The following is a 21,588-nucleotide window of genomic DNA, read 5'->3' on the forward strand; positions in this document are numbered from 1 at the left end:
CAGGAAAAAGTATTTCTTCTTGTACTGATAATTTTTAAAAATGATTTCCAATATCCTGTAACAGCAGGAGAAAGTCAAAGACCACATGAAAAAAAACTGCATCTTTTAATTCCATGGCAAAGAGAACACAAGGCTTGTGGGCAGACAGAATCAGCACGCTATTATGTGCATATATCTCACTCGCTGGACCTGAAGTGATGAGTCATATGTGGGGGGTGTGGGCTTGCGTGGTCACATGCACGGCTCTGCGGTCATGTTTGCATGACTGTGCGGAGACATGTGGGCCCGTGGCATTTATAAGGAGACAGGAGGAACACAGCTGACATTCAATCGGAGGTGTCCATAGCCCTTCCAACTTTACTACAGCCTTCATAATTTCTTCATTCATTTGTGGAGGTCACAAAAAGACTGACAAAGACACAATAAGAACAGGGGTACATGTAAGAGTTCATATTGGTCTTTAGTACTGCTAAGAAATGGTTTTCCGCTGAATGCATCATCAGAAGAACACCTCCCTTACCACCCATCCTACCCCTCCTCCGCCACTCGTTGGTAGACATTCTCCAGCTGCTGGGAGGGAGAGTGGAAGGCCTTGCACCCCATCATGCTCATAAGCTGTGGCACCAGAGATTGTTTCTCACTGCATATGCTACTGTTTTAGCAACTCTGGATGTGTTGCCACCCAGACATAATGACCTCTTCCATGTATGCTTACGCCTGCTGGAGGAAGTACAACACTAACATTGTAAGCCTCTATTATCCAGACCTTGACTGGACCAAAAATGTAGCCATTTTGAGCACTTTATTATACATCCCCCATTTCCTGGCACCTGGACTGCCATGTATGAAGGAAAGAATGAAGTGCCTTTTTTCACCAAGGATAGGTGAAGTAACCGTCTGAAGCCTTCCCAGGCACAATGAATCTCAACTCCCACTCTGTCTGGGTAGCATTGGGTGTGAGGGAGTTGGCCAAATACACAAAGAGCTCGCACAGAAAAATGGCTGGGTTGTCAGAGAAACAAATACCACTATGTGGTATAATTATGCAAATCTGAGTGACACAAAAAATGTACACCAAATAGTATATCTTTACACTTGGCCATTTATACAAAGCATGCAGTTTGCAAAAAGTAATTAATGTAATTAAAAGTTGTTTTGTCCAAGAGCCCCGATGTTTGGTTCTTACAATATTCTCATATAACCAGGATGTCTTTCAAAATGATTTTTATTTTTAGGAAACAATTAATGTAAAAACTGCCAAAAGCCTGACATGACATGCAGAAAGACTGACATAAAAAGCGTACATTGCTTTTATAAAGATGCTTCATTGAAAAGAAAATACACAATCTGATCATAACACAATACTTTTAAATTGGAGTGCATAAAACTGATATCCCCAGCAAAAATCTACATAAACTGAACATATGCAGATTTTTGTTAGCAAAAATTTTCTTCATGTAGGCCTGACTCTGCCAAACAGAATTTAGAAAAACACTGTAAATATATCAATAAATACATTAAATTGTACACTTTGTTCCTGAGGCAAGCAGTACCCTTTTCAATTAAAATTCAGGAAAATAAGTAATGTCATAATAAACCTGACAACAACATAGGCCCCTTTGATAGAATAAACATGTATCATATGATATCAATAATTTCCACTTTTCGTTCATGACAATTTAGGCATACAGTATATTTAAAATATACAAAATGTCAAAATGTTAGAGGAAACATGTTTATGACAGTGACCTAATATATGATACATGTTTGAACACATTCCCACTTTCTGTAATATAAAGTAAAAAAACGCAAGTCTGGAAAAACATTAGGTCTCTAGTTCAACTGAACTGGTGCTGCTTTTAAGGTGACAACAAAAACCAGCAGACCCTGTGACTGCAGTTGAAGACCTCAAAGACTGCATTTTAAGACCACTGTCATAGATTGTTGTTCCTGTACTTGTGTATTGTGCTTTTTCTTTTCATCTGGCTTAACTTGTAAACCTCCTAGTGCAATTTCTAATATTGAAGGTCAAAAATAAACATTATACATTTTCCACAAATCTTTTTTTCTGTGAACTGTACGTCTAGGGCTTTGTGAATACTCACATTAAATAAACTTTGTGCGCATATTTCTTTTTTTATTATATGTCACTCACTTGGACTCATTTGGATTATGTTTCATACTTCAGGCTACTTTCAGGTTAGGCTTATGCTACTAATGAAGCAAAAAAAAAAAAGAGTTAAAATGATGGGTCTAAATGTGCATGCAGTTGAATATAGACAGAAATGTATTTTGGAGCTGAACTCACAGCAATTTATCAGTGCATGCATCTGCCACTCCACAACTTTAGAAATTTCCATTAGTTCCAGGGTTGCCTTGGAAACAGCAGAGGTCCTATTGGTGGAGCTCCATGCAGAGCATTCACATGAAATCCTTTGGGAATACAGTCCAGCCAGCACAGCTCATGCTTATGGTAAGGAGTATAACAATTAACTGGGTTAGAATCACAGGAAAAAATAACATTTCCAAAATGAATGGACTCCATTTTGTATATACTACTTGTTGAAACTTCAGTCATGAAGAATTATTCAATTTCTCAATTCTTTTGATGCTTCCATCAAGCTGATGTACTCTTACAGTCATATTGCTTTTTGTTCAGGGATAGTAGTCTGCATACATTTCTTTACAGAGGCCACTCACTATTTGGTTTTCTCAAACTCTGTATTTATCAAAGCAGCTCATCTGTGATTAATGCAATCACCACATTCCTCAAGGTACAAGAAAAGAACACAAACAACCTAAAAAGGCACAGCATCATTCAGCGTCATCATTTTAAATCCCACGACCAATTAAAATTTAGAAAACTTCTAGGGACATGTCTTTATTAATATGATCCTGGAGGGCCCTTGCATGCTGATGAGTCATTTCCGCATGAGGAACAAACTGCAATCTGGCTAAGAGGAAGATCTTTCTCTGCAAAACTACTGGGACAAAACTATTTCTGTTTTGTGTTTTTAAACTACTTATGTAGCTTTTATGCAGTATCAAGTGGGAAATGTGTGGTACCATTAATAACAGCAGCTCAAAGCCCATGAAATAAATCTAATTCCAAAGCAGGCTCTTGTACAGAGGAGACCTGGAACCTCTTAATTATTTTTTCCATTGAAGGAAAAAGAAGAGAGACAGAGCTATCCTTTTATTGTAACATAAGTTTACCTAACAGCAGTGCAAATCAGGCCACCACAAAATTGTGTCTGCATCCTGCTTTTGATCATTATTCTATTCAACAACAAAAACCATATGGATGAGCATTCTGAGGCACATTATTATGGCTTGAGCTCTTTTTAATTTAGTTATTATATCCTCTTCTATGGTCAAAGCACTGAAATCTGAGTCTGTGGGTCAAGAGGGTGCAAACGGTAAACTGTTCTTTTCCCCTTGAAAGATCATTGCGGCTTGCTTTCTCCAGTAACAACAAGCCAGACATTAAGACTACACAACAACTTTTGTACTTATCTTACGAAATAATCACTAGTTGCACCAGCTTTTCAGCAAGTGGAAGCATCTTTTAAGGTTCCTTAATCTGCATCCGGTTTTGTTGTTAAGCAGGCAGTAAGTCCATTTACAGAAGTTAGAGGGGGGGTGGAAATGAGCAGGGTCTTGTGCCTTTGAGAAGATGGAAACATCTTATTTTTTCCTTTCAAAATCCAGCAATCATAGATGATGAGGGCCGTTTGCATAGCTAATCTCAAAGCATTGATTTCCTAGTGGAAAATCAGGGTTTCTAGCAAACTAACAGGGTATAGTGACCCTAAGTGCTAAGTGGCATCTCCATGACAACATGCTGTGGGGGTGTGTCCCTAGGGAGCATGTTAATGCCTACAAGGTGATACACCACTGGTGGAGATGAGAGGTGCAGAAGTAGAAAATATGCTTAGCAAACCTGAGACTAGATCACCAATATTGTAGCTGCAATTAATACCGTACTCATTTTCAGAATGCTATGTACAGGTAGAAGTTTTCAATAATGTATGAAATTATTCAAAACATTGGGTCTAGTTTCATATATTTAATGCACGGTACCTATTTTAATTTTCATGACAATTCAAGCATGTTTGTGGCCAGCATGGCTCGGGTTTAAAATCGCGTGACAGTGGTCTGACCCACTTCCCTTATGCCAAACGAGATGGTCCAAATACCATAGAATAGAAAAACATTTCAATATGCAACTGAGCTCCAGTTGAAATTACATTGTTTTTTATATTTAAATATGCATTTTGTATGTTTCGCTTTATTTGAATGGATGTTGACATCCATTACACAACCTCATATCTGAGGGTATGAAAGCAGCTGCCATGTATCAAACCTAACAAGCCATCATTGAACTGATTGTTCTTTTCCTTCACACAATGAAGAAATTCAGACAGCTCAACCATGTATAATGATTTTTTCATCAGCTTAAAGCCCTTGAGTTCATACTGTAGAAACCTGAAGAAACATTTAGTGTTCTACAGTCTAATAGTACCAACCTATTTGTTACTACTATGTACCTGTAATGATGATCAGGTTTAAAAATGCAACAATACAGACATGTTTAGCTTCTATATAACTTCTATCATTCAACACAGTGGTAACCAACCCTGTTCCTGGAGATCTACCATTCTGTAGGTTTTCATTTCAACCCTAATTTGGCACACCTGACTCTACTAATTAGCATCTCAGCAAGCTCGCTAGCTGTTGAATGAGGTGTGCTTTGTTAGGGTTACAGAGAATGTGTACAGAGAAAGCCTACAGGATGGCAGGGTTAGTTACCACTGATCTAACATGTCTGATGCTGCAGTGAATGCATAAAAGCATGAGTTAAACAAGGTTTTGTGCCCTCTGGGGACTGACCTCTCAGATAGCAGGGCCAGTCTTCCTAGTCATCTTCCTGGTCTCTTGACAGAAATATGCAGCTGTCATTGTTTCTGTAGAATAAACCCTTACAGGGTAATTCTTTGACAATACTCCTATTATGTTACATGACAGCTGATGTAATGTGTAAAGTAATGTGCAAGCCCTGAACAAAAGTATTCAAAATTAGCCAATATTAATTCCTATGACTAATAAGTGGTGACACTTAAAATAGACTGTTTTTTCTAAAAGGTTTTCAATTTGATACGTACCCCCAGTGGAAGCTGCACTCTTCCATTTCTTCAAGTAATATTAAGTTAAATAAATTCTCTGCTTCTGATCTAGAAATATTAAATCAATATTAAATAAAGCCATAGGATGGTAGTTGTGTTCCACACACTTCAGAATAAAAAAAATCCAATATTGTGAGTTCATCTTTGAGAAGTTTTGCAAGCCTCAGTGCAAATTTTTTTAAACCTACCCTGACTCTTTCTCTGAAACCAAAAACCAAGGAAAAATATAACTCTAGCTTTACTGTTTTTTAGTACTACTCAGTATCCATGTGCTTGCAGCGCACACCCCTTCCCACACTGTCCCTGTGAGGACACCCAAGGCGAATTAGTCGGTGTAGATGTGTCCAGGAGTAGGCCAGGCGGGCACACACCATGTCCAGGGAGGCTGGGTTGAAGCTGGCCAAGAGATTGGCAGAAGTTGTGTCCTTGAAGGGTTTAGGCAAGGCAAGAAAATCTGGCAGCAGCCCAGTGTCACACCCAAGGAAGAGGTGCCCCAAGAAGCGTTGCTGTAGGCTCTCCCTCAAGCCTCGCAGTAGGTCTTCAATCCTTTCCAAGAGACGGTGCTCCTCCCAGGCCTCCGGAGGCGTACTGAGCAAGAGCCGCAGCCATGCCATCTTCAGGAAATAGGAGGACAGCACGGCCCGCCACTCTGCACCGCCACGGCAATCCAGGGCCTGCCCGCTCAGGTCCCGTACGGCCTTCACTATCTGCAGACACTTCAGGTGGCAGGAGCCAGGTGGCACCCTGCCTTTCAGCCAGCTCAGGAGCCTCTGCTCCTGTCGGGGAAAGTACACCGTCCAGAGGTCCTCCTGCTGGGAGCCCCTTGCCGCAGGGACCAGAAACACGCCATCCCCCAGGGGCACGGCGGGGATCAGCCGCACGCCCATGGAGATGTGGCAGCAGACGTAGTCGGAGCGTGGCGTGAGGCGCAGCAGGATGCGGTCCTCGCTCAGCGACAGGCCCAGAGAGCAGCGCTGCTCAAAGGGGTAGCGCACAGCAGAGAGACAGCGCTGCACTGTGGGGTAAAACCAACGCACCACAGGCGCCGGAGTCAGTCTGCACACGCTGCCTGCCTCTGCCGAGCTCAAGAACGCCTCAGTGAAGGCCTTGTGTCGCCTGGTCCACTCTGACTTGCGCGGAGTCTCCAGACTACAGAGCGGCGGGCCTCCCTTTTCTCCAGCACAGCTTCTGGGCTCCAGCTTCAGGCCCCTGGGCAGCCGCAGTGGGACCAAAATGTCAAAGCAGTCAGGATGGCCCACTTTATGCTCCTCATAGGCACTGCCAATCTGGACAAAGTCCCCGCGAAGACCCAGAGAGGACTCTGGCGGGATCTCGGCACGTCCCGCCCGTACCAGTTCACTCACAATCTTAGCCACATGTGCCTTACTATGCCCAAGAACATGGGGCGACAGGCGCACCTGCCTCTCGTAGTAATCTTCCAGCAGCTCTTTTCTGGAGGAGCTTGCTCTGGCAGGGCCCTCAGTGGTCTCAGGGACACGCCTCTTTGTCCTGCCGGTTTCAGAGGAACAGTACCTGATAAGAAAGTAGCAGAGAGCAAAGGCCAAAATGAACTTGATCAATGAGAATAGCCCCAGTGTCCGGTTGGGACAGCCGTCCGATCCTTGGTCGGGACCCAGGCGGAGAGAGTGGTTCAGCAGCAGGAAGGCTGTGAGCACACAGACGACCAGTGGCCAGAAGACCCTGAGGTTCAAGGTGTACACAGTCATCCTGAATCTGCACAGCTTACTACATCCAGAGCGGAACAGGGCACCAGCAACGTGGGCTAGCCCATGGTGACTCAGTCTCTCCCAGCTTCTGAAACTCAGCCTTCTTCGGTTCTCACTCTTACGCAGCTGGATCCGATTCACACTCCCTCTCAGCCCTCCAGAAACGTTTATGAGTAAAATGTTTGTTGTAAAGTTCCAATTCTGTTGCTGTGGCTTTTTTTGAAGTTTCAGCTCCTCTTTATCTGCCGTTCGAAAGTTCCCCCTCAGCCGAGAGTATTCAGAGTCGAGTGCTCAGTTTCTGTGAGCTCAGAGGAAATACCAAACTCTCAGCAGAAGAATTTCAGTTAAAAAAAAGGAGCTCTGAGCCTGGTGTCCAGGCACACTTGCCCCGCCCTCCCTCTCCTCTTAAAGAGACAAAGCTCATTATTGCACATCTGGGCATTGTTATAGGACAGGGGACACCAACCTTGGTGCTGGAGAACCCCCATATATGCAATTTCCCCCTAATTTCAATCACAATTTCTGAAGTTAAAAAAAAAACATTTATTGGATACTTCCAATGTCTAATGAGAGATGGTTTACCCAATTAATGTCTCATTTTGCCTCATACTGATGTTACAAGGAAAAACGTTGTCTTTTCCCACAAACACTGTCAATCAAGCGATTGATTGAAACAAAAATCAGCGTACACTGAGGTTCTCCAACACAAGGGTTGAGAGCCCCTGCTGTAGGGGGAGGAAAGTGAGATAAATGGCTTGTGTAAGTCTTGAAAATGTATTTCTATGCTCTTTAAGATGTTTAACAGCAGCAAAATTCTAATTTAAATAATGTCCATCAACAAGCTGTAAAGTAAGGACAGAGAAGCATTGGAGTACTGCACTGCTTCAATGGTAACAAAAATGGTAATCAATGAGACCATGATCCTTTCTAAATGTCGAAAATGAAATAAATCGAATACACTTTTTTGAGGCTAAAAATACTAGCTTGCCATGGCTATCAAAAAGGTTAAAAAGCATGGACTTCAGTAGGGTATATAGTGCTATATGGAATGCACGGCTTTATACCCTTCATGGGATGAAACACAGGTGATACTGTATATTGGTATGGCAATTAGAGGAAACAATCAGAGGGTGGGAAAACACCCTCATCAATAATAACTGTTAAGGCATGAACACAGATACAAAAAAATAATATTACAGTAACACTGAAAAGATACATATGATTACAGTAGTTACTCAACAGCTTCAGAGAAATGGTAGAATATCCCATTTTTCATTGTGGCTTCTATTGAAGAAATCCAAAATGTTTCACATTGCTAAAATCTATTCAATCTGTCACCACCTCTTAATGATTTGCCAGTCACTTTGTGCAAAACAGTGTTACTCCCATGGACTGTTTTATCCTGTTTGGCCTTTGGGTAATCATCATTTCCTGTTTAAATTGCATATCTGTTTTCTGACACTATCTTAGACTAAAATGGCTGACATTTTTGATCCTGTTTGAGTCATTGACATCATAATAGGTTTTAGTTGGTAGTATATTTTAACAGTGATTACACCCACCACACCTAAATGTACCAAATGTGGTTATCTTTTTCCTGTGGAGGTCACTGTACACTAGTTTGTCAAAATTTGAAAGGCTTTTTTTAAAACCCACAACTAGAGGATCTTGGATCCTTCAAAACAGGATCACAACATAACGGTTTCAATTTTGTAGGATTACGGCTTTAATTTGTATTGCTTCTTTCATATTTTGAGTAACAACATAGGTTTTTTCTAAACCCTGCTCTTTTCTTCTTTTGGTTTTCAACAGCCCTGTTCTGTTCAGTTGTTTGATTGAGAATTTTAGTCATATGTTTAGTCAAATTATTCTGGGGAAACAGCAACTTCAGCAGGGTACAGTTCTCCACAGGCATAAGAAAATGGCTCTTCTAGAATAACCTGAAAAATTAGGTCGTTTGCTTGGGAAATATGTGGTAATTATGAGTAGCGACTTCAGTGGAGGTGTGGCTTCAATTTAAACAAGAGCTTATTATATTTTTGTCATGGAGGCGTGAAAGGGCTGACACAATGTATTCTCAGTGTTTCTGCTGAACCCCCTGACCTGACCTCATTCATAAACACAGCACCCTTTGGCCCCCAGATGACACGTGCATGCTGTGTCAGAAACTGCCAGGGGTCAGCACACTCTGCCAAACCCCTCTGTCCCATCATGGAGTAAATCTATCATTTTAAGACTTTAAATTGAGGGCTTCGTACTTAACCAGAATTCATATGTTATAATCTACAGTTTTATAAATGCCAGTTAAGCATGGATAACATTAAGGATGAGGAGATTTGCATTTTAAATTGAATTAAATTATCTGATGTATTGACTCAACGGTCTTTGCCTCACTTACTACTTGTCAGAGTGTGCCGCACCTTTAAAATACATGTCTGAACAGAGGCAATGTTTTCATAACAAGAGCCTTGTTTTTTGTTTAAACAGACCAGCCCAACCTTTCACTGACACCAAAAACTGGTACAGATGGGTAAAGTACCAGACAGCAACATAAAATATAAAACCCCACCATCTCATCACTCTCAGCACAGCAGACGCAATCTCGGAAGGCTTTTGTGGTGTCTGTCAGACAATACCAGAACCCTGGCATATGTGTGTAGACACAGGCCTCAAAGCATGAGAAAACAGTCAGAGTATAGAGGAACTTAAGTCACTGAATACTTCATGCTGTGGAAGGAAGTGCTATTTATACTAAACATGCAGGAGGAAATGTGTGAAGTAAGTGCCTCAGCTGGTACAGCAGTTTAGTGTTCATGTTAGCTTTTAGCAGTTGTTAAAATCACAAGTAAGTGTTCAAATGTTGTCTTGTAAATTTATGGAGGCTATTTGCAAGGACTAGTTCTGATGATCTTTAACACCGGTTAGCCAGCATATTTCCACTGGACTCATCTTACTTCTTAAATATTTTTTCATTGTGTTACATTATTCTGAGGTTTGGGGAATATTGAGCAATGTCATTATTGTGCAAAATTTTACTTAGATGCCTGTGCCGAAAACATGGGATACAACCACGATGATGTCATACACAAGGAGTCACTTCCTTTGTTAGTGAAGCAGACATAGGGAGGGAGGGAGGGAGGGAGGGAGGGAGAGAGAGAGAGAGAGAGGAAATGGAGGAGATCCAAACCGCCAACGAATTTAAATTCAAATTCCCTGTCCATACAGGCCTCGGGTGAAGGGTCGTAGCATAAATTATTCTGTTAATGGACACGTGACACTGAAAATTAGTCCCACAGGAAATTCTAGAGCCTATGTTCTGGAGTTAAAATTTCCACTCATTAACCTAGGCAATAGTCATGTTTAAGATGACTATGAAGAATTTAATGGTTATTCTGTTCATTTTAACAATCATTAAATGTTGACTCAGTATCAAAAACATGTATGTGATGACATGAAGGGCAAACTACAAACTGAGAATATGTTAAGCCAGTGTGTATGCATGGACAGACCTATACTGTTTTTCCACAGACTATTATGTGTATTCTTTCCACAAAATTGAATATTAAATTTTTTTCATAGCATGCATAAATCTAAATTAGCTCCACTGAGCTGGGATACAATTTCCAACAAGACATTGTTTCTGCCCTGCCCTGTCTGTTCCCCAGTTTCCCACACAGACAGCAAAGTGGCCAGCCCACCTGTATACCTATCATCCAGTTAATCCTTAAATTCTATGTTATAATGTTTCCATTTACCCAAAAATGTATAAATTAATTTATTATTAATAAAACATAATACTACCTATGTAATACTACTACTACTACTAATACTACTACCACTAATAATAATAATAATAATAATAATAATCTGTTAGCCAGGGAATTAATCCCTGTGACTAATTGCCAATTAATCCCATGAACCTCAGTCAATTCTCATTGCATTTTATCTTTGTTCCCCAAATACCTCATGGTATCTTGAGTGCCAAGGCCAGGAAGCATCAGAAACAGTCTTATACCGAGCAGCCACTACCCACTTTCAGCTAACCCTTAGAGCTCCATATGTAGCACGAGCAGTTATTTCCACCTATATCTTTTTATAGTCAGGATGAACCAGCACATATGTGCACATATGTGGACATATGTCCTCAGGCATGGCTCTAGCCTTTCTGCCGCGCAGGACGAGATTGCAGACAGATGGGGGAGTGTGCTGGAGATAGCCATTGCAGACCTGTTCGGCGCCCCTCCAGAAGGATGATGCCCTAGACAACCGTCTATGTTGCCTATGCCTGGAGCCAACCATGTATGTGCTGGATATTTTACTTAACAAAACCTTTGAATTGTACCCTACATCATAGAGACCAAAAGTTAAAAAGCTGTATTAACTCAAGTGGGTGATGTCGGCCTGAAGGGAGCGTTTTACTGAGCATATAATATATTATAGTTGAATATGTTCCAAATGTTTTACTTTAGTGAGTTAGGGGAATTGCATCAAGTAGGAAATCGCACAGCTTATTAAGTAAATTGACTAGTATAAGAGATAATGTTTGAAAAATGCAAGAACTCTGACTCAGTTTTCAGTTTCTACACACCACCAGGCACCATTGGACCAGAACTGGAAAAATCTATTGAATTTTCCAATTTGTGACAACAATTTGTGACAGCAGTTCCAACATAATCTCAAATGACTTTGTAGATTTGCATTCTAACATCATTCCCAGTGTTACACTGCGGTGGGCAGCAAAGAAGTAGAGTACTGTGGTACAGAGAGCCCCGCTGTTGGGCTGAACCCATTGCCATGGAAACTCCCGCATTGCACTCTCCGCTGACCATTTCCTTGCAATGACAGCATGATTAGGTCATGGGAAAATGAATGCTGGGTTAGTGGAGCATTGGACATAGTGGAGAGAGAGATTGTGCCAGGGTCATAAAGCCAGCTGTTCTCTATCCAGTTCTGTAGATAATCAAATAGCTCACTTTATCACAATTTCATGAGAACATCTCTCCGAGGCTTCACGGTTAATGTAGCTCTCACAGACAGCATATGTTTTGCATTAGACTGCTTTTGGCAAAGTTAAGGGCAGGGATATATGTTTATACATCATTATGTGGCAATAGTTTGATTATACATAATGAATAAAACTTGCATACTTATGTTTTATTCTTTATTTACTGTGAATTTGTTATTCTTTTTATTCTGGTACTCTACACCTTTTACCAAGACCTTGTGCATGCTTATTCTCTTACATTGGTAGTGTATAAATGCATACCATATTTTAGTGAAGCATTTGCATGAACATGAAATCATTCAGGTGCTATTGCAGTATAATTCTTCCCAATGCCACACATATAGTATTTCTAAATTATGAATACAGGGCAAAAAAAAATAAAATAAAAATTATTCCTTGGGTCATATATAAAAACAATCCTTTGAGTTAGAACAGGCACATAGCGCCCTCCAGTGTCATATAATTAGTATAGCATCCAAATGGCCATACTCCAACAGAATAAAGAAGATTTATCCTTGATGATTGTGCACTTACAATAAAACTAGATTTAATACAAAAAACAACACAAGGTTTTGAACTCTTTAATTTATTGTGCCAGTATACAATACATAATACTTCATTTCATATAATACTGTAAGAATAAACATCTTGTTAGTTACTTATTTTACTGAATATAGATGAACAAATGTAATGAAAAATAAATATGTTTAATGTGACCTCCAGAATTGTACTGTTAACAATCAAATTGACTTTTTAAGGTTGAAAACTGTTTGATATAAAGAGGACAGTTTATGTCATTTTACTGAAATCATGGAGAAATTATTCTCAAAAAAAAACAATGTGCATTATTAAATAGTCTCTAGCATTAAACTTCATCACTGAGAGGTGAATGCTCTCTGTGTTTAACAACCAATAATTCAACCTTTACTTCTAAAAGGCCCGGGGAAATGTTCCCTGCAGCAAAGGAAAACACAGACATCAGTATCACTCTCACTTCAGATGATCAATTTTAGTTTGTCTAAATCAAATATGTTGTAAAACAAAAAATAAAAGCCCTTGCTATCACTATGACAGCCACATGGGAGGTTATCAGAGTAGCAATGCCCTAATATACTACCCTCGCTCTACTGACCTTAGCTCTCAGCATGCACCCATCATATTCAAAAATCTGTACATGAACGTATTTATGTATTCATGTGTTTTACATTATCAGTAGCAGTAGCAGCATTAGATGAAATTTTCCACAGCTCAGCAAAAGGAGGATGGCGATGCCTCTCCAATCCTGCAGAGTGGTGCCCAATCATATTTAAGGTGTACTGTAGCACTGCTCTTGGAACGTTCACCCAGTCAATCAGCAGGGAAAGGTATCAGTTACAGAGACTAGGAGTGGAATTGATAGCCTTGATTGCATCTGGCGGTATCCCCAAACTAAGTCTTACCAACATTCACATGTGCTTCTTTAGTACTGCTCCAGTCTCCAGTCAACATAACATCTCATCAGTTAAATCTACAAAAGTCACTGTGTTTTGCCAAAAAGACTGGAAGCTGCAAATAAAGCTTCCTCATTAACAAGTTTTGAAGCCGACTTTTGCTCATTATGTTTGCACGAAAGCTTTGAAAGGTTTGATGGCTACATACAGGTATTTAGCAGTCATGTTCAACTTATTTCAGAGACAAGCAGGTAATTCTCCCTCTGGCCGCAGAGGGTGCCTGGGGAAACAGATACCCAGTGACATACCTACTGGTGAAAACACCATGTGACAGTGGAGCACAATGGAATGCTTGGTGGCACAAGTACCAGATTTAGATCATTATGTTTACATCATAATTCCTCCCCTCAAAGGACCACAGTGGTTTAATGGTTGGGTGCATGCCCCGGGTAGCTTAGATCTAACCGCCATTACTGACCATGCCAGTTAAAGTGCTACCCTCCTGCTTAAGGTCCAAGCCCAATTTTTTCAGATCCAGGCCCATTCCTGCAAGCACCTGAAGGAGTGTGAGCTCCTGTTGGGTGGTCTGATCAATCAGAGCTGGGCAGGTGGGGTTGCACTGAGGCCACTGGCAGTTGTCAATCAGATGGATGGGGCAGCCCTTCAGGGCGGTCTTGCTGTTTCGATTTGCTTCCTGGAGGCTCTTATCCCAACACTGCAGGGCCCGTGAGAGAGTGGTTCCTTTAACCTGGAAATCCAGCCAGTTACTGTGAAAGGGAAGGCGAGAGAAGGTTGTGAAAGAGAGGTAGAGGGAAAAAGATAGAGGGAGGGAGGGAGGGAGGGAGGGAGAGAGTGAACGATTAAAGACCGAGAGTACGCTCTGGCCAGACCTCCTACATCTCACATAAGATTTAGGGATAGTTCCTGTCAGTGTGCCAGTATGCAGGTCAATTTATCTTCTCACCGTATCGTGCATTAGATTACAAAACACAGCAAATACACTCCTCAACCTATCACCAGCTTTAGAACAAACCACACCTCCAGGTGACCTCAACTCATGGTTAACCACACCCCTCTCCCTTGCTTTGGCCCCAGCTTAGGCTCCACCCCTTACTCCACCACCCTTGCTAGTGAGCCTCAGCCCAGCTGGTGGACAGTGAAAGTATGAAATAGCATTCAGTGACAGACAGAATGCGACATGATGAACGACCTAACAGAAAGAGTAGCATGAGCTCATTCTGGAGAGATGGAGCAACGCTTGTTAATGTGCTTTTCAGGCCCAGCTCAGATATCCTTACCTTTTAGTGATCAATGTGTGGGACAAGCAGGAGGGAGCAAACACCGCCCTGAAATGCACATGTCTGACAGTGAGCCACAGACAGGTTGCTCCAATACACACTGATCCAATAACACTGACATCACAAATCAACCATTACAAGATTTATTTTTTGAAAGCCTCAATAAACACAATGGGAATAGTGTTTCAGATGATATGACAAGAACAGAGAAGGCAGTGATCTTCAGCACATGGTTGAATTTTCAAAGAACCTATTATTATTAAATATAGAGCACTAAGTATCTGCAGTAATCAAATGTATTCTCATTTTTACCACGACAATTGGTTTTTGCACAGATTTGTTTGTTTAGCATTACTGTATACAGCTGTTCCTCCCATGCTTTTGTTAAGGCTGCTCATAAATTAGTGAAATATTGTGGCACTCACGTGACATCTTTCAGTGAGTTCTTGAGCTCCTTGCCCAGGTTCTGCATGTATGTCCACTGCTGTTCGGACAAAGACTGGCCCCCGATGTAGATATTCTCCACTCGTAGCTGCTCTTCATCAAAGAGCCACTGCACCACAAACAGTGGGGCTATAGAGGGACACAGGGGGCAAAAATAAATTCTGCGTGAGAGGTGCTTCTGTGGACAGTTTAATTAATGAAATTCTCTGTGTCAGGCAGTGAGGCTGTAACATTTTCTGACAAATTTATTAACTCTTATAAAGATTAAAGATGAAGAAGTAAATAGGTACTCACAAGTCAGGGAGGAGTAGAGCTTATGACCGAAGAAGCACTGCCACTCCTCCCCTCTCTTGTACTGCTGACGGCACTTCTCTGGGATGACCCCATTCCATAGCCTGTAAAGGCAAAGGAGAGTGCTCCAACACCAGACATAAAATAGCTGGAAGCTAGTATATAGCACAAAGCTGGACAACCAGAAATAACTGAACTAGCATCAAAATAATAAATAACAGAATATCAATACTTGTTTCCCAGGCAGAGCATATCAGAACTGTCTGAACTGCTGCGTTTTGTCAGCAAATCATGGCTTCCAAATACTGATTTCATGGATGATCACTCCATTTAGGGTGCTTTTATTACCGAAGGCCCTTCTTAATGGCATCCGTGGGGGTGCAGGAGATGCTGTCAGGACACTCTGGTGCCTTCTGCTGCTTGCTCTCCAGGAACCAGCCGGAATCCACCAGTCCTCGTACCTGTGCCTCCGCCCCCAACTGCTGCAGCTGGCTGGACACCTTCTCAATGTTCAGCAGCACACCTGTTCCCCCAGCACTACAGGCACACACAGACAGAGTCTGCTTTTCTTTCTTTCTTTTTCAATGCCATTCCATAATGAAGCACTAGTTGAAGTAAAAAGACACCACACAGCATTGGAGTGACCAGAAGACATTAAGTTGTTTTACAAAATGCATTTTGTTGCAGTTGTGTTGAGCTCATCCCACAAAAGCTTAACAGTAACTCTGTTATTAAGATCTTCAGAACTATAGCCTGTATTCAGACAACATCTTTAACTGTGATTTACAATTAAACCTAGTTTGCTTTAATGATTGCCTGACAAATCCGCCAAACTGCTTTGGTCTATTTAAAAAAAATCTTGCTTTTGTTTAAAGTACAGAATCCCAGTTCATGCCCGCTTTCATGAGAGGACAATTATAGGTCATTGTTCATGGCAAACAGGGTCCGGTAAACATATTTCCGGTAAACAACAGGATGTGCCAAAAATACCTGCAGCCAGTATTGCATATAGAGGTGCTGTGAATGGTGAATGGGGACAGAGTTACCCACTGGGGTTGAATTTCAAGCCATCATGATTCCAAGTAGGCTCACCTTGTGCCAGCCAACATGACAACTTTGGCCTGTTTGATGCCCTTGGGAACAAGGTCCTTAATCACTTCTCGGATAATCAAGGATCCCATGAAGCCATACTCAGCTGTGAAATACAATAGGGAAAAGTCCTGAAGTTATGTTTTTCCATTTCTGCATTGACCAAGATTTTCCAGTAATATAACAAAGTCCATAGGGATTGTGCTGTTGTTGTTTTAAATGGAGATTAATCCTACCAGTGTCTTTTCCTTGTTTGGTCTTGGGTGGAGGGGCAGTCCCACTCCAAACATCGCTGGAGCAGTACGGAATAAACCTGTAGACAACGCATCATCATAACTCACTTCAGCTCTACTCAGATGCACTCTAACGGAATCAAGATATTTGGACCATTTTATGATCAATCACTACTCCAATAGGCTAAAACCACCCTCATTGAACATATGCAGATTGACTTATTTAAATTAGGAGCAATCACCCTACCTTAAAGAAAAAAAATGGATATGGTATTGATCAGCGAATGCATTTAATGAGCATTAAAATTCATGCTCATGTGAGAGGTCTTGTACACATTTTCTGCCATTTAGATGTTAGAGTTAGTGATATGTAACTTAAGAGGCACCATGTTACTTCAAAAACATCCAAAAAAAAATTACGGCAGGTACCCAGGACAAATCAGTTCTTGTATGATACATTTACAATGTCTCTATTTCAAGTAGAAAATCCAGAGTGCATTGCTATGTACATGTTTTGCACTCAGACATGAAAACAAATGTAACACAATGAAACACTGAGCAGAAACACAAAAAAAGGTTATGAAGCACAAAATTACTATGTACTTATGACATTTTTGCATTTTTTATTTTAAACGGCAGGCATTTGTGAAACTCACACAATGTTGGTATTCCACCAGTGAGGATTTTCCTCAGCCTGTGATGACAGTATTCCAGTTCCTGAGAACAGAGTAAATCACATGAAACATGTTCAATAACATTTCTTTTAATTCACCATTAAACTGCACAAGTGTATAGAATAATGTCGGTCAAAAATGGGAAGTGGATCATTTATGCGTGTTTAACGTGAAAAGAGAGTACTCTACCTTTGCGGGTTTGCGCCCACTCTGATGAGCTCATGAGACGAGGGATATTTTTATATCTGGAATTGCAGGTCTCTTTGTTATAGCAGCACCAACCACCTAAAAATAAGACCCTAATATTAGCTTTAGATGAGTGGAGAAGGGAAATCCTGGTATTAGCCTTTAACACAAGCCTGTGGAGAATGGACTGAGATTATCTGAGGCATGCACCTGCAGCTCCACCTGCTACAGTCACCTGCCTGAACTTTCTAATTGCTCTGTGTAAGCCAGCCCACTGAGGCATGCCTAAAAGCATTGGTGGTGCAGAATTGTATGATAAGTTTACTTTATTATGGTTTTTGTTAAATGAGTTGGCAGACAAAGTCCAAAACTTCAAAATACAAACCCCGGGAAGTTTCTAAGGTTCAAGAAGGTTCTAAATACAGTCTCCAGAGAGAGAAGATGCCCTTAAAATGATAGAAAAGGCTCATTGAAAATAGTGACCTCCAAGTCAAAATGCCGCTGAGTGCAACATTCAAGTACAGTGACTACCCTTGATAAAATTAACCAGATGAGTTCAAAATACATACCTTCCAAAAATATCAGCCATCGCTTACTTCCTTTAAATTCCTTTAAGTAAAATCTGCAGACCAAACACAGTTTGCACATGTCAGGTATAAAAAACCATCACACACAACAGAAACACACATACAATATATGGATATAAATGTTTATATTCCAGCAAATTGCATTTGTTCTTTTAAAATTTTATTAATGCAACAAAATGGGAAACAGCCATTTATAAACCAGCACATGACATCATCGTCCTCTTTTCCTGGAACTAAACTCTGACCCCTGCCTGGAAATATATCCCACTGGGAAAGCATTTCCTTGTCAAAAGGTGGAAGTAATTAATCATTGTCCATGTTTATGTTAAAAATGGGATTTATAGCTTGCCCATGCATTTTGATTGTCCTCTAATTTGTACGAGTTGTAAATGCACAAAATACGCTTTGAAAAAGCGAAGTTTTAAACTTCCACTTGCTTTGAAAATGAAATGAGTACTTATTCCAATATTAATAAGCTAATTGAAAAAGTTAATTCTAATGTGCCACTTCTTTACAAAGACATTATATTTCATCCTCTGAAGTGGGTACCACTTATATCATTATGGCAAACATATCTTGATCATCAACAAAGATGCCTTTTGGAATATATATCTATATATTAATCATACATGGATCGTCAAGAAAAATGAATTTTACAACACAATCAATAAAATCCAGTTTCTAACCGATGGGAAAAGCTCTAATTCTACTGTACAAAGCGTATTCCCCTGCCTGAAACCTGTTTAGTCTGGGGAACTGATTCTCCACCTCCCTACAGTATGTCACCTTGCACCCAGATTGTTGCCCAGTGGTTTGGGTACTGTGCGTGGTTTCCACACACGGGAGGTCAGGAGGAAAAAGCATGGCGGTGCATCTCACCCTGCCGCAGTGCCGTCGTTGCAGGTGACCTGCGTGTTCTTCAGGAAGTGCAGCTTCATGTCGTCGCTGGGCTTGGGGAGGGCCGGGGCCTGCTGTGAGCCGGACCGCCCGCCGGCGCCGGACTCCTTGCCGGGATCCACGGCCCCCGGCGCCGACTGGGGCTGATCGTCCGGGGCCAACTCCACGCTCTGGCTGCCGGTCTTCTTGGTCAACTTGCTGCTTGGCTTGGCATTGCGGTTGTTCTGGCAGGACACCCCTCCCAGCAGAAGCAGGAACACCACATGGTACAGTAAATTCATAGCAAATCCAACCGGACCTCTTTTAAGAAAAGATAAAAATTCAGGGATTATCTTCAATGAAACACTCAATTACTGGACCACAGTACACAGCCTACACTGCCCATTTAGGATTTGTTTGTTCAAATCTAGTGGCTCATAACCATCTTCCTGTTGATAGTGTCCATTCCATTTTATAGATACACAGAGAAATCACGTGTTCATGGAAATTTGGACCTTAATCCAACATCGAATGTCAGGGGTTTTTTGTCAAATAATCAAAACATTTATGACCATAGCATTCTCTATAGAATTTGATATTTTCTTCTAAAATTAATCCCTAAGGTTAAAGATCAGAGCCAGGGAGGATTATACATTATTATTTGACATGCTAAATCCAAATCCTACAAATGATGAGTTCTGATTTAAAGGCATCTCTCCTGCTTAGGACAACATACCCTTTCAGCAGCCTCTCCTGGGGTAAGTCAGGTGTGAGAAGATCTCTGGGCAAGGTGGATCACTGCTGTCGCTGAGGAGTGGAGAGTGAATGGGAGGCGGTTAAGGAGGCTTGGCTGGTTCTGATATGGGCTCAGGTTTGGGGTGGACTTTATAGTGCCACCATATGGATCACATTTCCCTGCATTCCCTTTGAGCTGCCGCCAAATCTGGGTGGACGACACACGGGGTTGGATGGCCAACGCCGAGGAGAAAAGATAACACACGCTCCTCTGAACACATTTCAAGGGCCCGCCCACCCAGGCCGACCCTATGACAAGCCCTCCCTCCCTTACACTTGGCTGAGCTTTGATCTAAACACCAGCATGGCTAAAATACCTGCAGGGCCTTGCCAGGTGGTATGTAGCCCCAAATCAGTTGATTGCACATTGCACATGCCATTCAGAGAAAAGGAATGGTTCTTGATAACACTGAAAATTTAATTAGATCGAAGATTCCCATTCCCATTTGTGACCTACCATATACTATCAATATTCTGAGTGAAGGGTGAAGTTCTTGGATTTATGACTCAAAATGGCAATTCCAGAAGAGCAGACCTAAGAAGTTCTATTCCAAATTGAAACTGTTGATTATATCCTGATATGGTCACTATTTGAACTTCTGAATACTGATTAGGTATATTGATAGGAATTTTAATGCTCATGAATATTAACTAGGTTAAAAAAACAGAATTTTGAGGGAACCTGTATTATCTGTAAAGGATATTGGCTTTGGTCATTTGTAGAGCAGATTTGCACTTGTCTCCCAGTAATGAACCAAGAACTATGTAGATTACAAAGCTGAATACATGATGTCCATGTTTTAACAAATATTTTCAGCATGCACCGTAAGTTGGTACATTTACAAGAACACACACACACACACATACACATACACACAGAAACATAAAAACAAGTCCAAAGGTCTTTCAGGGTTAGTCTAAAATTTTACACACTCTTTGTCTCTTTTTGATTGAATTCATGAAAATGTAACTATAATATACTAATGTGAAGATTAATTGAAGCTTCATGCAAAAAAAAATCACTTGAATACTGGTTTAGACATAATTGTGAGTGATGTGTCCTGTGGTCATTTTATTTTCAAAAGGAGAAACACACTTAAATTATTAAGTGCTGGCTACAGTTTGATCAATGGTGGCTGTTTTAAATTCACTTGGAATTAAGTTATAAATATTGCATGTCTTCAAAAAATATCAACAATAAAATAGCTTATACAAATTTTATCTATGCAAACAAATAAAAAAAAGTCCCCAGAACACAGTTTACAAAAACTATAAATTAATATAATTGTGTCACTGACAACCCTATCATTCTGCTTTATATGATACATAAATAAGATTACATTCTACACTGAATGTACACAATGAAAATTCTTTTCAGCTGTTGGACCCTCATAATTCAATTTTGATAATAAATGATTAAATTTTTAAAGAATAGCAAATGATAGAGTGTTACCTTTAGCTGCGTTTCTCAAGGGGGCAGATTGACCAGGGCTTCAACGCAGGAGTTTGACTCTGCGGGGGAATAGACAGGGCATTTGAAACTGATCTCACATATCCCTGGGATAGCTGCAGGGTGACGTGCTGATCAGCAAAGGAGATCACGAGTCTGACCTGAAATTCTCATCAATGAAATGCACACCATCCTGACATGTCAATTAACCCGTTAATGAGCCACAGAGACGGACAGCGCTTCGGCGCTGCAGTCATCGCCCTTCCATACCTGGACTGCTCGTGCAGCATGCCCTCAACTCTATTTCTGCTGAGTAC

The 21,588-nt window shown here is 40.9% G+C and overlaps 2 protein-coding genes across 3 annotated transcripts; both read right to left on the reverse strand.

Annotated features, from left to right (window-relative positions):
• Window positions 1-1,207: 1,207 nt before the first annotated feature.
• On the reverse strand, window positions 1,208-7,238 carry LOC118221931 (inositol 1,4,5-trisphosphate receptor-interacting protein-like 2). The gene has a single exon (XM_035407379.1). The coding sequence runs from the start codon at window positions 6,911-6,913 to the stop codon at window positions 5,441-5,443; it is 1,473 nt and encodes a 490-aa protein (XP_035263270.1). The 5' UTR covers window positions 6,914-7,238; the 3' UTR covers window positions 1,208-5,440.
• A 5,279-nt stretch (window positions 7,239-12,517) lies between these two features.
• Window positions 12,518-21,349, reverse strand: notum2 (notum pectinacetylesterase 2). Of its 2 annotated transcripts, XM_035406399.1 has the most exons (13): window positions 21,275-21,349; window positions 19,763-19,833; window positions 19,030-19,347; window positions 18,133-18,185; window positions 17,567-17,662; window positions 17,360-17,420; window positions 16,707-16,783; window positions 16,474-16,576; window positions 15,730-15,918; window positions 15,385-15,485; window positions 15,072-15,219; window positions 14,647-14,694; window positions 12,518-14,115 (listed from the first exon to the last, which is right to left on the reverse strand). In XM_035406399.1, exons 3-13 carry the CDS (start codon window positions 19,326-19,328, stop codon window positions 13,809-13,811), a joined length of 1,482 nt encoding a protein of 493 aa, XP_035262290.1. In that variant the 5' UTR covers window positions 19,329-19,347; window positions 19,763-19,833; window positions 21,275-21,349; the 3' UTR covers window positions 12,518-13,808. The 2 variants fall into 2 exon arrangements, with proteins under 2 accessions (XP_035262290.1, XP_035262291.1); XM_035406400.1 differs by lacking the exon at window positions 21,275-21,349 and having other exon boundaries at window positions 19,763-19,969.
• Between the last annotated feature and the right edge of the window lie 239 nt (window positions 21,350-21,588).

This window comes from Anguilla anguilla, chromosome 2 (genome assembly GCF_013347855.1).
Source record: "Anguilla anguilla isolate fAngAng1 chromosome 2, fAngAng1.pri, whole genome shotgun sequence".
NCBI classification, from domain to species: domain Eukaryota; kingdom Metazoa; phylum Chordata; class Actinopteri; order Anguilliformes; family Anguillidae; genus Anguilla; species Anguilla anguilla.

What these genes read in the sequence shown, in the direction of transcription:
- LOC118221931 (XM_035407379.1), bottom strand. Translation starts at nt 6,913, where the DNA reads ATGACTGTGTACACCTTGAACCTCAGGGTCTTCTGGCCACTGGTCGTC.
- notum2 (XM_035406399.1), bottom strand. Translation starts at nt 19,328, where the DNA reads ATGAATTTACTGTACCATGTGGTGTTCCTGCTTCTGCTGGGAGGGGTG. An exon ending in AACGACGGCACTGCGGCAGG is followed by an intron (nt 18,186 to 19,029) that starts GTGAGATGCACC and finishes TTTGGTCTGCAG; the next exon opens with ATTTTACTTAAAGGAATTTA. An exon ending in GCTCTACTCCTCCCTGACTT is followed by an intron (nt 15,220 to 15,384) that starts GTGAGTACCTAT and finishes GTCCCTCTATAG; the next exon opens with CCCCACTGTTTGTGGTGCAG.